At 43.1% G+C, this 15,030-nt stretch overlaps 1 protein-coding gene across 1 annotated transcript in view; it reads right to left on the bottom strand.

Moving 5' to 3' along the window:
• The window catches only part of LOC126482183 (uncharacterized), a 172,805-nt gene that overhangs the window by 21,447 nt on the left and 136,328 nt on the right, over window positions 1-15,030 (bottom strand). The window contains exons 3-4 of the mRNA XM_050106162.1: window positions 13,429-13,531; window positions 7,425-7,555 (exon numbers count right to left, since the gene is read on the bottom strand). Coding sequence (XP_049962119.1) covers window positions 7,425-7,555; window positions 13,429-13,531 — 234 coding nt within the window. The remainder of the gene's footprint in view (window positions 1-7,424; window positions 7,556-13,428; window positions 13,532-15,030) is intronic.

Below are 15,030 nucleotides of genomic sequence, written 5' to 3'. Positions count from 1 at the left end.
AAAGAGTAAGCTATGTACAGTGACATGAAAAGTACACTTTGGAATGAACGCTACGTTACATCCTGTTCTATGGAACAACAGTGTCATTTCTTTGTAACTGTGTACCATTGCCATGTTAAGTGCAACAACATTTGAATGTAACTTAATTATACTGTAAGCTGTTTCATTACGTCCAGTAAAATATAATGCGGGAAAGTAGGCAAATCGTTTAAAAAATAATACTACTGTACGGTGGACACAAAAGGTTTACTGCAGCAAACTGTCAGTTTGTAAACGGGCGCACTGTAACGGGGGGCGCATTAAGCTCTGTGCCTGCTTTCTTCGGGCGGTAGTTCCTACGAGTGACGTGTTTATTAACAGACATATCACAGAGTTGTTAGCAAACGGTTTATTGTTAGATTTTGATGCATGGATAATTGTATTGGCTATACGTGAAGAAGTACGTAATTGCACGATTATGATTAATCACACAAAAGAGACGATAACGAAATCGTATTTGTAAGCAGCCACGTGTCTAAAGGCAAGAATTTCTTTTTTACTATTTGGAGACTATTTTTGCATTCTAATCCTACAATTCTACAGGCAGTTTGTCACAGAGTACTACAACTGATGGCTTTAATCACATAGTTTAAACCGAGCGAGGTGGCGCAGTGGTTAGCACACTGGACTCGCATTTGGGACGGCTCATTTGCATTCGCAACGGCTCAAAACCGCGTCTGGCTTTCCTGATTTAGATTTTCCGTGATTTCCCTTAATCGCTTCAGGCAAATCCCGGCGTGGTTGCTTTGAAAGGGCACTGCCCACTTCCTTTCCCCTCGATCCCTAATCCGATGGGACCCATGACCTCACTGTTTGGCCCCCTCCCCTAACTCAACCAACCAACATAGCTTAACATAAACGGAATTCACACTGTATTTATACTGCCATTAAGTATTGAGATTTCCCACATTACATTTTATCACATTGTCCACCTCTGGACCTGCATGACGATACTATTCCGATTCAAGAAATCTTTTACACTTACAAATTATAACTAAAGTAGCACCAGAAGATAGGAGGGGGACTTGATATAGTAAGTCACACATTATTGTGGCGGGCTAAGTAACTTTTATTGGAGGTTGCTCTACTTCTTCTTATCAACATTGCCACTAAGTATTTGTAAGCAACGGTTGGAACGTACAGCAGTCGTTAGATTCCTGGACGATAGAAATCCGTCACATGGTCACGGAAGAGTTCGAGAAACGTTGTGTGAACGTCTTTATCCTTGGAAAATGTGTGGTTGCTGCGAATTATTTCCCGCATTGCTTGGACATTGTCGTCTCTGGCCGACGTCGATGGCCATCCTTCACGATCAGCATAACCCACATATTTGCGGCCTTGTTCAAATTGTTGGCACCATTCTGCTATTGCTGAACACCAAACTGAATTTGGTGCATTTACCGCCAGAATTTCATGGTGAATCTATGTGAAATTAAGATCTTTTCTCCACGAGAATATTATATTCTGCATACTTCAGGTATGGATTATGATTCCGGTTCTCGTTCCGTTTCTCAAGCAGATTGTGATCCACCTGATGACTGTACCGAAGCAGGACTGCATCTGCACGTCACTCAGAACATATACTATGTGATCAAAAGTATCCGGACACCACAAAAACATACATTTTTCATATTAGATGCATTGTGCTGCTACCTACTGCCAGGTATTTCATATCAGCGTCCTCGCACTGCGCAAGCACACTGTGATCCACCTGTTGACCGTACCGGAGCAGGACTGCACCTGCACGTCACCCACAACATACACTACGTGATCAAAAGTATACGGACACCCACAATAACATATATTTTTCATATTAGGTGCATTGCGCTGCTACCTACTGCCAGGTACTCCGCATCAGTGACCTCAGTAGTCATTAGACATCGTGAGAAAGCAGAATGGGGCGCTCCGCGGAACACACGGACTTCGAACGTGGTGAGGCGATCGGGTGTCACTTGCGTCATACGTCTGTACACTAGATTATCACACTCCTAAATACTCCTAGGTCCACTGTTTACGACTGATAGTGAAGTGGAAACATGAAGGGATACGTACAGCACAAAATCTTACAGGCTGACCTCGTCTGTTGACTGAAAGGGACCGCTGACAGTTGAAGAGGGTCGTAATGTGTAATAGGCAGGCATCTATCCAGACCACTACACAGGAATCCAAACTGCATCAGGATCCACTACAAGTACTATGACAATTAAGCAGGAGGTGAGAAAACTTGGATTTCATGGTCGAGCGGCTGCTCATAAATCACACATCATGCCGGTAAATGTCAAACGACGCCTTGCTTGGTCTAAGGAGGGTAAACACTGGACGATTGAACAGTAGAAAAATGTTGTTGGAGTGACGAATCACGGTACGCAATGAGGCGATCCGCTGGCAGGGTATGTGTGTGGCGAATGCCCGATAAACGTCATCTGCTAGCGTGTGTAGTGCCAACAGTAAAATGCGGTGGTGTTAAGGTGTGGTCATGTTTCTCATGGAGAGGGCTTTCACCCCTTGTTGTTTTGCGTGGCACTATAACAGCACAGGCCTACATTGACATTTTAAGCATCTTCTTGCTTCCCACTGTTGTAGAGCAATTCGAGGATGTCGATTGCATCTTTCAACACGATCGAGCACCTGTTCATAATGCACGGCCTGTGGCGGAGTGGTTACACGACAATAACATCCCTGTAGTGGACTGGCCTGCAGAGAGTCCTGACCTGAATCCTCCAGAAAACCTTTGGGATGTTTTGGAACGTCGACTTTGTGCCAGGCCTCACCGACCGACATAGATAACTCTCCTCAGAACAGCACTCCGTGTAGAATGGGCTGCCATTTCCAAAGAAATCTTCCACCACCTGATTGAACATATTCCTGCGAGAGTGGAAGCTGTTCATCAAGGCTAAGGGTGGGCCTACACCATACTGAATTCCAGAATTAGCGATGGAGGCCGCCACGAACTTGTAAGTCATTTTCAGCCAGGTGTCCGGATACATTTGACCACATGGAGTATACTATCTTCTGCAAGTGTCATGTGTCGTGGGACGACATGCGTTACTTACTTTTTGAAGTTCCCTCGAAAAGATCCATACAATCGGAAATAGCGTTGCGCATGATCTAATTAGTTATTTTGTGGCTTATGTGTCATTTATGTATAGATTTATTTTAGCAAAAAACACGTAATTTGGTTCGGACGTATGAACGATTAGCGTTGCACAACATGGCCAGAGCCTCGTACTATGAAGAGGACAGATTGAAGTGTCAGTTACATCATTCGCTTTTGGCAGACAAAGGCCGGTACAGTTCGTCGCCACAAGTTAGGACGCGTAGTTGAAACTAAATTTAGTTTTAGTGTGCTGTTGTTGTAAGTAACCGTAATTACTCGCCAAACATTTATACTCTGAAACCAAGCTCGCCCCGTTCGTCCTCGAAACCACTCAGAAGGTGGTAGGTACGAGCGACAACGTAGATGCCATGTTTCTTGACTTTCGCGGGGCATTCGTTACAGTTCCTCATTTCCACCTAGTGAACAAAATACGAGAATACGGAATATCGTATCAACTGTGTGACTCAACGGAGGAATTTCTAACAAACAGAGTACAGCACGTCATTCTTAGTGAAGTCTCCTGATGTAAAGGTATCTTCAGGTGTACTGAAAGGGAATGTTGAGTTTCATTACTTTTCACAATACATATAAATGGTATAGAAGACAACATCGGGAGTTCCAACAGGGTCTTCGCGGGTGATGCCGTTGTGTACAGGGAAGTCTTAATTCTGCAAAACGACAGCGAAATGGGGGAAGGCCTTCGGAGGATCGACGCTTGGTACAGGTAATGGAAATTAATATTCATCATACGCAAATGTAACTTATTGCATATACACAGAAAGAAGGGCGCATTAGTGCATGATACACGATTGAAGAACGATCAGTGGAATCATTTAGTTCCATAAAATACCTAGGTGTATGCATACGGAGCAGTTTAAAGTGGAACGACCACATAAAACAATCGCAGGAACGGCAGATACCAGGCTGAGAATCCTTGGAAGAATCCCCAGGAAATGCAGTCCGTCAACAAAGGAGGTAGTTTAGGAAATACTTGTGTGACCAATACTTGCATATTGCTCGCCAGTCTGGGATACGTACCAGTTAAGACCGTTAGAGGAAATAGAGAAGATCTGGAGAAGAGCAGACGACCATAAAAGGTAACAATGTAAGCTTAGCTTTAAAGAGTGGTACTGACATCACTTACAATTTCCGGAGAACGTACGGAGAACTTCGAATAACGAGCGTTGCAGACTGACAGTCCAGATGATACCGCTATGTCGACGTAGTGTGGACACACGATGCAGAGAAGTTGGATGCCTTACTGATACATCTCAAAAGTACCAATCCAAAAATACAGTTTACTACGGAGACGGAGAATAATGGTTTACTGAATTTCTTGGATGTGTCTGTTATCAAGCGAAGGAACGGGACGATGGGCTATAGGATATACAAAAAAGCCACGCACACTTACAGTTACCAGCATAAAGGTTCTAACCAGCACCCCAGACGAAAAAGAGGTGCGATTTAAAGCTTGGTGGACAGGGCGCTCGGAATATGTGAACCGACTTGTTAAAAGATGAGCTTGAACATCTATGGTCGAAATTCAAGAACAATGGTTATTCTAACAAGAAGACGGATCGAGCACCTCGCCCTATGGAGAGAATCAGGATCGACAAGAATCGACGTCCGCCCAAAGGGCAAGTTCTCCTTCCGTTCATCAGCAATATTACAGATCGCACTCTGAACGTGTTAAGCAAGTATTATCTAGAAACTACCTTCAGACCCACGAGGAGGATAAAAGAATTTTAAGATCATCAAAAGATATACTACATCCTTTGGCTATACCGTGTGCACATAAAATTCCTTGTAGTTGTGGACTGGTTTATATACACTACTGGCCATTAAGATGGCGTGCTATAGACGCGAAATTTAACCGACAGGAAGAAGCTTGGCGCCGGTGGCGACACCTACAACGTGCTGACATGAGGAAAGTTTCCAACCGATTTCTCGTACACAAACAGGAGCTGACCGTTTGCCTGGTGAAACGTTGTTGTGATGCCTCGTGTAAGGAGGAGAAATGCGTACCATCACGTTTCCGACTTTGATAAAGGTCGGATTGTAGCCTATCGTGATTGCGGTTTATCGTATCGCGACATTGCTGCTCGCGTTGCTCGGAATCCAATGACTGTTGCAGAATATGGTATCGGTGGGTTCAGGAGGGTAATACAGAACGTCGAGCTGGATCCCAGCGGCCGCGTATCACTAGCAGTCGAGATGACAGGCACCTTATCCGCATGGCTGTAACGGATCGTGCAGCCACGTCTCGATCCTTGAGTCAACAGATGGGGACGTTTACAAGACAACAACCATCTTCAGGAAAAGTTCGACGACGTTTGCAGCAGCATGGACTATCAGCTCGGAGACCATGGCTGCGGTTACCCTTGACGCTGCATCACAGACAGGAGCGCCTGCAATGGTGTACTCAACGACGAACCCGGGTGCCGAATGGCAAAACGTAATTTTTTCGGATGAATCCAGGTTATGTTTACAGCATCATGATTGTCCCATCCGTGTTTGCCGACATCGCAGTGAATGAACATTGGAAGCGTGTATTCGTCATCGTATGAGGTGTCATTGGTTACACGTCTCGGTCACCTCTTGTTCGCATTGACGGCACTTTGAACAGTGGACGTTACATTTCAGATGTGTTGCGACCCGTGTCTCTACCCTTCATTCGATCCCTGCGAAACCCGACTGCTGCCCTGGCCAGCACATTCTCAAGATCTCGCCCCAATTGAAAACGTCTGGTCGATGGTAGCCGAGCAACTGGCTCGTCACAATACGCCAGTCACTACTCTTGATGAACTGTGGTATCGTGTTGAAGCTGCATGGGCAACTGTACTTGTACACGCCATCCAAGCTCTGTATGACTCAATCCCCAGGCGTATCAAGGCCGTTATTACGGCCAGAGGTGATTGTTCTGGGTACTAATTTCTTAGGATCTATGCACCCAAATTGCGTGAAAATGTAATCACATGTCAGTTCTAGTATAATATATTTGTCCAATGAATATCCGTTTATCATCTGCATATCTTCTTGGTGTAGCAATTTTAATGCCCAGTAGTGTTCATCCTTTTTTCTACACCGAGTGCACATAAAATTACTTGTAGTTGTGGACTGACATGAAGTGTTAACACCCGTTTGAGGACGAGAGGAATTGTCGCCTGGGACATACGGATAAATCGGCTGCAGCGCAACATATTTACCGAGAGGGTGATCACGAAATAAAATTCACTGCGACGAGTGACATATTGAAAACATCGCAGTATCATGCCATATGTATATAAAGGCTATTGAGATTTATAAACACCGTAGTAATCTTAACAGAAAGGAGGAAGGTGTTAAGTTAGATATATTTGGATGTCAACATTGCAACGTAAGAATGACGATTGATTACTTTCAGTCTGAAACGTTGGCACTATCAGAGATAATCTCGTAACCGACGTCACGTGGTGGACTGTGGTGCCTTCTCAATACCCATATATTCGGCGATCCTTCGAATTATGGTTGCAGTTCGTCACTCTACCTCTGAAGGTGTCTCCCGCAGTCAGAGAGGAAACGCTTGGAGAAAGTTTTATTCTTCTTCCACGATCTATTAGCCCGGAAGCTTTAAGTGAAGAACAGAACGTTTCGTTACATGTTCATTGAGGTAACACGAAGGCATCAAGGTGAAGATCAACCAACTCCAATGGCAGACGCTGCAAAAAATGGTTCAAATGGCTCTGAGCACTATGGGACTTAACTTCTGAAGTCATCAGTCCCCTAGAACTTAGAACTACTTAAACCTAACTAACCTAAGGACATCACACACATCCATGCCCGAGGCAGGATTCGAACCTGCGACCGTAGTGGTCGCGCGGTTCCAGACTGTAGCGCCTAGAACCGCTCGGTCACCCCGGCCGGCAGACGCTGCAAGAAAGGCGTTTTGTATGACGTTCCGAGAGTTGCGTCTGTAGAAGTGTCAACAAATACATTGCTTCCTCTTATTTATGTCTCGCGAGATACCATGAAGATAGGAGATTCGAACCCACACAGAGGCTTAATGTCAATCGTTCTTTCTGCGAACCATTCGCGACTATAACAGGAAAGTGGAGAAGTGATAGGTGTTCTCAAAGCACCCTCCATCAGATACAGCAATTTTGCTCCCGGAGTGCAGATGTAGGTGTATATACCAGCTCGAACTGAGTACTCCGTCGTCGACTTTTAAACAGTTACTGAAACATAGCAGACAAGACAGAGGAAGACGCAGACACTGTGCACTGGGCAGGGCGAGGGTCGCGGCTCGTACCTTGTGGAACTCCTCGGTCGGCTGTCGTTCGGCGTCGGCCCTCACTTTGGCGTCGTGCAGGTCAGCAGCGAACTTCTGGATGTCGCCGCCGATCCACGGCAGGCGTTGCATCGAGCGCATCCCGTCCACACCTGCACAGCCAGAGGATACTTGTCACCGGGTCTTCAAACAACTGGATGCAGTAAATGGCTGAGTAAACAAACCAGCAGAATTTTTAACCTTGTTACAGAGTAATTTCATTTAGTTTGATTTCTTACCGCCACCCATTCATCCCTCTCCTACGCAGTCCATTTATCTTTGTGCCTACATTGCACTGAAAATGTCTACATATCAGTGCCAATGTTAACAGTAGGCGCTTTGTGGCTGTTTGGAAACAAACTTCTTCCATTCACTCATGGTACATTGAGGAGGTAAGATAGTGCTCTAATCACTAAAAAAACTAAAGCTATACGGGTCGGGGCTTTGCTAACAGTCTTATTTGGGTAGAGTGGTTACAGGATTTAAAAATGACATGTTTAACTTGAAGTTACGTACAGTGGGAATTAGAGAAGTCAGAATTTCTGGTCAGGTGAGTACAAGACTACCAACACGAAATCAAATAAGGCTGAATTCAGTAGGAAGTCTAACAATAAATAACAAAATTCAAATGCCAGTGAGCCAATATGAAAAATGTATCAATCTTTAGTAGGCAGGATATAAACAAAATCAACATCTACGATAGTAGTATGGCTTTAAGTGCCTACTACATTCACTGACTGGTGAATGTATGATGAGATAAGAGAAATTATTTACATCCTTGTGCAAGGCTAAACTTTAATTTTGGCAAGGGACTGGAATTCGATACCAGGAAATGGAAGTGAAAGAGAAGTATATAATATGAACTAGAGCACGAGAATAGAAAGGGAAAGTGAATGGTAGAATTTTACAAAGAGTATAATTTAATCAATGCCTACACTTGGTTTAAGAATCAGAAACAAAGGTTGTACATCTAGAGAAACATAGGTCCACTCAAAAATCTCAAAAAGATTGTGTAATGGTAAGACAAAAATTTAGAATCCCTATTTTAAATGCAAAACACTTCCAGGGGCACATATGTACTCAGATCATAGTTTATTGGTTCCAAACTGCACATTAATACCGAAAAAATGCATTAACGTAGCGAATTGAGGAGATGAGAGCTGGATAAGTTAAAATAACTAGAGGTTGTTGAGTGTTTAAAATTGACAGAGGTAGGGGAAAGAAATGCAACAGGAGGAGGATTGGTGGATCTAAGAGATGAAAAAGTGAAGGCGATCAGTGATCAAGACAAGGCCCAGTAGCACAAGATGTAATGAATGTAATTCACGAAAGTAGGAAGTATAAATGTGCAACGAATGAAGCGGGAAGCAGGGAGATTGACAGGAAGTTCATCCTAGCTAAACAGCGATGGCTAGATGAGAAATACAAAGCTGTAGAAGCTTGCATGTCTAGGGAAAAGATGGATGCGCTTATAATAAAATTAAATACATCTTTATAGGAAAGTGAGGCACATATATGCATATTGCGAGCTCAGATAGTAAGCACTACTAAGGAAAGACCGACATGTTGAGATGGGGAAGAAATTTATAGGAGGTTATAGGAAGGAAATGGACTTGGAGACAATATCATGGAAATACAAGAGGAAAAAGATGCAGATGAGATAGATTCTGCTAGAAGGATTTGACAGAAAATTGTAAGACCTAAGTCGAAACGTGGTTGTAGCGAACGGCTGTGTATATTAAGTTCTTTGGAAGAACATACCCTGACAGAACTATTCCACCTCATACACCAGATATATGAGAAAGGCCAAATGCCCTCACACTTCAAGAACAATGCAATAATCCCAACTCCAAGGAAGGAGGTGGTGACAGGTGTTGATTTTACCGAACTATCACTTTGATATGCCATGGTTTCAAAATACTGAGTCGAATTCTTTACAGATAATGGAAAGACTCGTAGTGGCCAACCACGGAGTGGATCAGTTTGAGTCGCAGAGGTAAGTAGGAAAACGCCAGGCATTACTACCTCCACGACTTCTAGAAAATAGGTTAAAGGAAGGTTTATAGCATCTACAGATTTAGAAAAATCTCTTGACAGTGGTGAATGGAATATACTCTTTGAAATTATGAAGGCAATAAATAGAGAGGGCGACGGGCTTTTTACAACTTGTGCAGAAAGTAGGGTGTAGTTTAAGGGTAGAAAGACGTGAAAGGGAAGAAGTGGTGAGAAGGGAGTGAGACAGTGTTGTGGCCTGTCCCAGGTGTTATCCTGTCTGTATAGTTAGCAAGTAGTAAAGAAAACTAAGAAGATATTTGGAACAGGAATTAACTTTCAACCACACGGAATAAAAACCGACGATATCGTAATTCTGTCAGAGACAGCAAAGGACTTGGAAGAGCACTTCAGCGGAATGGACAATGTCTTGAGAAGAGGTTGTGTATAACGATTATAACGGAATATAGTCGAATTAAAACAGGTCAGGTGAGTGATCTAGAGTAGGAAATGCGATACCAAAATTAGTAACTGAATTTGATATTGGGCAAGAAAGTAACTGGCGATGCCTCAAATGGAGAGGCTATAAAATGCGAATTGCAACATTAAAAAATCTTTTCTGAAAAACAAGTACCTGTTAACACAGAATACAAACTTAAGGGTTACGAAATCTTTTCTGAAGTATTTATCTAACATGGAGCCTTATACTGAAGTGAGACGTGGACTATAAACAGTTAAGACAAGAAGAGAATACAAGCTGTTGAAATGCGGTCTTAAGAAGAGTGCTGAGGATTTTATGATACAATGGATAAATAGCAGAGAGATGTAATCGAACTGAGGGAAAAGATATTAATGGCAAATCTTGACTTAAATAAGGTGTCAGTTGATAGGGTTCATCCTGAGGTATCAAGTAATTCGGCAAAGGAAGTAAGTGGGAGGAGATACAATCTAGAGAGAGACAAATGCTTAACTACAGTAAGCTGGTTTGAATGAATGTAGATTACATTAGCTACGCAGAGATGAAAAGGCTTATACTGGCTAGATTAGCGCAGTGAACTGCATCAAACCAGTCTCCGGGCAGAAGCTAACAACCATAACACCAGCAACAACAGTACCAATAACATTTACTTTATGGCCTGCAATATCCAGTGCAACGTATCACTCGCTAATGTTCATATCCGAAAATGTTTGGTATTTATTGTTTACTTCTAAGAAATACTGTGAAAGAATAAACATAATGAAGTCAATTAATTAAGTGATTTAGTTTCGTGGCTGAAATATAATCGATCATTTTTAGTTTTACTCCTGAGTGTAATTTAATTTTCCCTCTAGTCATTTCCTGTATAGACTAGCTACCCCAGGTGGGAAACCACTGATGTAGAAGGTGCAAAAATCTTAACGTCTGATAGCTGGTAGTGGATACTGAATATTTGAGAGATAAAAAAACCGATGGTTGTAGATCAGTAAGAAGTCTTGAATGAACAACGTGTTTCAGAAACAATTTGTAGCCAAACTTCCTGGCAGATTAAAACTGTGTGCCGGAGCGAGACTCGAACTCGGGACCTTTCCCTTTCGCGGGCAAGTGCTCTACCAACTGAGCTACCCAAGCATGTCTCACAGCCCGTCCTCACAGCCTTACTTTTGCCAGTACCTCGTCTCCTACTTTCTAAACTTTACAGAAGCTCTCCTGCGAACCTTGCAGAACTGGCACTCCTGAAAGAAAGGATATTGTGGAGATATGGCTTAGCCACAGCCTGGGGGATGTTTCCAGAATGAGATTTTCACTCTGCAGCGGAGTGTGCGCTGATATGAAACTTCCTGACAGATTAAAACTGTGTGCCGGACCGAGATTCGAACTCGGGACCTTTGCCTTTCGCGGGCAAGTGCTCTTCCGTCTGAGCTACCCAAGCAAGGTTCGCAGGAGAGCTTCTGTAAAGTTTGGAAAGTAGGAGACGAGGTACTGGCAGAAGTAAAGCTGTGAGGACGGGGCGTGAGTCGTGCTTGGGTATCTCAGTTGGTAGAGCACTTGTCCGCGAAAGGCAAAGGTCCCGAGTTCGAGTCTCGGTCCGGCACACAGTTTCAATCTGCCAGGACGTTTCATATCAGCGCACACTCCGCTGCAGAGTGAAAATCTCGTTCTGGAGTTTGTAGCCAGTTTATATTTCATAATGAATGCAGTAAAAATGATTTTTTAAGTGTGCATTGAGATTGATAGATTTCACTTTTAACTGCTGTAATGCGTTTATGTTGTTTCGGACAGTTGAAACTAAAGTATTTCCGTCGATTAGCTCCTTCAAACTGCACATTCGTCAATACAAATTGCAATACCAGAAAAGAAAGCAGAGAACATGATTTTACTAATTCCGCGTATAGATTATAGTAGGAAGAGCACATGTTTCAGTTTGAAGATGATTAAAAGCTATATGGAGGGCGAAATTTAGCATACAAGGCCGCCACCTCTGGCCCTCAGGAGACTGGAAGAATGTACAGTTTTAAGTTAGCAGAACTGCTTCATCGCTCGCTAGACTCTACTTAAGCCGTCGGCACACGGACCGTGCATCCGAACGTTGAGCGTTGAGCGTGCCGAGTTTCTGACGTCATAGCGTGGAATAGCACGTTCGGGAGTCTTTCCGAACGTGCAGAGCACTATCTAGCATGTCAGATATTCTGAGCTTGCGTTTGAGCGTTGACCAATGAGATGGCACAACGCCACTACGTCACAAGCACGCCGTCTCCCTTCAGTACAGAGTTGTGAGGCGCCATATTGACTTTCATTTCAAGCCTATACGTATATATGCCGTTTCTGAGCACCAGCAAATTTAGAATCACTGGATAACCCGTTGTTAACTGTGTGATTCGTTCCAATAAAACAATGAGAAAAATCATATTCGTGGCAAAAGAATTTTTGTAATTTGAAGGTAGCGACACACTGAAGATCCACCCAAAACGCATTGTTCTTCGTACAATTTGTTATAATTAAATTTCAGTTAAGTAACATATCTACGATTACGGTTTTCACAAGGGGTAACATAATATGATTATATGCAAAAGATGCAATGTTGATTTAACGCCGGCACGGTAGCTTAGCGTGTTCGGTCAGAGGGTTAGCAGCCCTGTGCAACAAAAAAACTGAGTTAATTGATCAACAATGAACTTAAACGGGTGCCATACGACGTCCGCCCGAGCAGATGCAACGAACTACGGCGAACAAAATATATATAAAGAAAAGCGTAATGATTAGCGGCACTGCCCAGAATTGCGTTAGTAGTTGGGCGGTGGTTCCGGTCTGGATAGTTACATTTTTTTCCCTAACTTTCTCGTTTTTATTAGGTTCTGATACTTTATTATTAGTTTAATATAAATATATACTACAATATTTGATGTTGTGTAAATAAAAGTTCAACTTTTTTTGAGGGGTGACTTTGTTCGATTGGCTTAATCTACAGGACAGCTTGCGCTACTTGTATAAAGATATTTTGCTCCTTTTTCTTTTACGCTTCGTAATTCACATTTTGCAAAGATTCTGCTACTGGGTAGGAACAGTGATCAAGTAAGATTGACCTTGGGGTTTCACTAAAATGTGGGAAGGATGAAATAATGATTATCTTATGCGGAGAAGCATTCCAAATTAGTAACGTACTGTTTGTAATGGAACTTTTATATGCATGTGTCGCTATTGATTGGACATGGTACTTTCCTTTTCGTGGACGATGATGGAAATGTGCGTTTTAATAGAGGTGAAGTGGGAATTTTACGCGCGTCCGTTGAGTAAACAGTGTGATTTAAGAACTAGAAATATCCCTCAACTGCCGCAGGAGTGCGTTGCGCTCGCGTATAGCACGTTGAGGCCCACGTACCGTATGCACAAGTCGCATCGTTCCTGAGCGTTCAGCAGCACGTTGAACTTGGCACGCTCAACGTTAACGTTAGACATCACGGTCCGTGTGCCGACGGCTTTAGTCAAGACTCGCATGCATCGTTAGTGAGAACCCACCTGGAAGGCGATTGTCTGCCAGGGTGCGGATTTGTCTCTGGTAGTTCTTCCCACTCTCGTCTGATTTCTGCTCGTCTCCACACCACGGGGCGGTCTCTGCGATCTACAAAAGTACAATACACCAACAGTCAAACAGAGTACAGTGCTGTATAAGTGCATTCTGGTACTACTGACTACACAGTGCGACGGTAAAAAAAAAAAAAAAAAAAAAAAAAAAAAAAAAAATGGTTCAATTGGCTCTGAGCACTATGGGACTTAACTTCTGAGGTCATCACTCCCCTAGAACTCAGAACTGCTTAAACCTAACTAACCTAAGGACATCACACACATCCATGCCCGAGGCAGGATTCGAACCTGCGACAGTAGCGGTCGCGTGGTTCCAGACTGTAGCGCCTAGAACCGCTCGACCACCGCGGCCGGCTGCGACGGTCAGGTGTATTCGATAGATAGATGTATTCGCCCACTGATTTGGAAGACCACCATCAGGGAGGACGCAAATCAATGTTCCATTTCAAAAACGGCAGTTTTAGGAAGTTGGACGCAGTGTATACTTCACTATGTAAAGATGTAGCTCGAAGGAGCCTACATAAATATTATTTTTCCTTTGTTATTTTGTTTTATTCATTATTCTTAATACTAAATGTTAGTACATTCAAATGTTACAAGAATATTATATGTTTCAACGTACTTTTCACAATATTTGCTAGAAGAGAGCCTGTTTTTGACTATTGAGATTGAACAATCGAGTGACAAGGCTGCGACGAACTGAATGCTGTTTGTTGACGTGGCGGCCGGGCTGGCGTGTTGATTTTCATGCGTAGTGACAGGAATAAAATATTTAAATAAACTTGTGCACTGTTTCGTGTGAACTGCAGAACTTCAGTGATAAACTTAGAGTAAACTGAGAAATGTGCGCTCCGCTTTTATTCGTAGATGAACTGAGTTTTCGCGAGTGCAATGACGCAAAGTGGTGGGTCATGGTGAAATAATATATGTGATCGATATCAGCTATGAACATTTAGAAGTCTGTCCTTTAATATGAATAAAATTTGAACTGTATTGTATTAGTGATCGATCTGAAACTTTCTAGGAAGCCATAGAGCAAGATATCGTATAGGGGAATATAGTCTGTAAATACATCAGTGCCGCGTATTTCAATTTATGCACTCTCTGGAACTGCAGTCCCACGTTATCAAACGTGCAACTGTCCGCAGCTCGTCGTCTTGCGGTAGCGTTCTCGCTTCCCGCGCACGGGGTCCCGGGTTCGATTCCCGGCGGGGTCAGGGATTTTCTCTACTTCGTGATGACTGGGTGTTGTGTGTTCTTTATCATCATTAACTCCCAAGTTGCCGAAGTGACGTCGACTAAAAAAAAAGGATTTGCAATACCGCGACGAACTTCCCCGCAAGAGTGCCATACGATCATTCCATTTCTTTTCATTTTTATTTCAAACATGCAACTATAGCTGAGACAGTACGGAAGTTATATGCAACTAGCGTATAAAGTGTCTGGAGGCGTAATTTTTAAGGTATATTAGTCAAATACCAGCATCGTGCACCTAAAAAGCTATACTATCTCGGTTATCTTAGAGCCAGGTGAGGT

The sequence above is a fragment of the Schistocerca serialis genome, chromosome 5 (assembly GCF_023864345.2).
Source record: "Schistocerca serialis cubense isolate TAMUIC-IGC-003099 chromosome 5, iqSchSeri2.2, whole genome shotgun sequence".
NCBI lineage: Eukaryota > Metazoa > Arthropoda > Insecta > Orthoptera > Acrididae > Schistocerca > Schistocerca serialis.
This window is presented reverse-complemented; position numbering and strand designations above follow the sequence as displayed.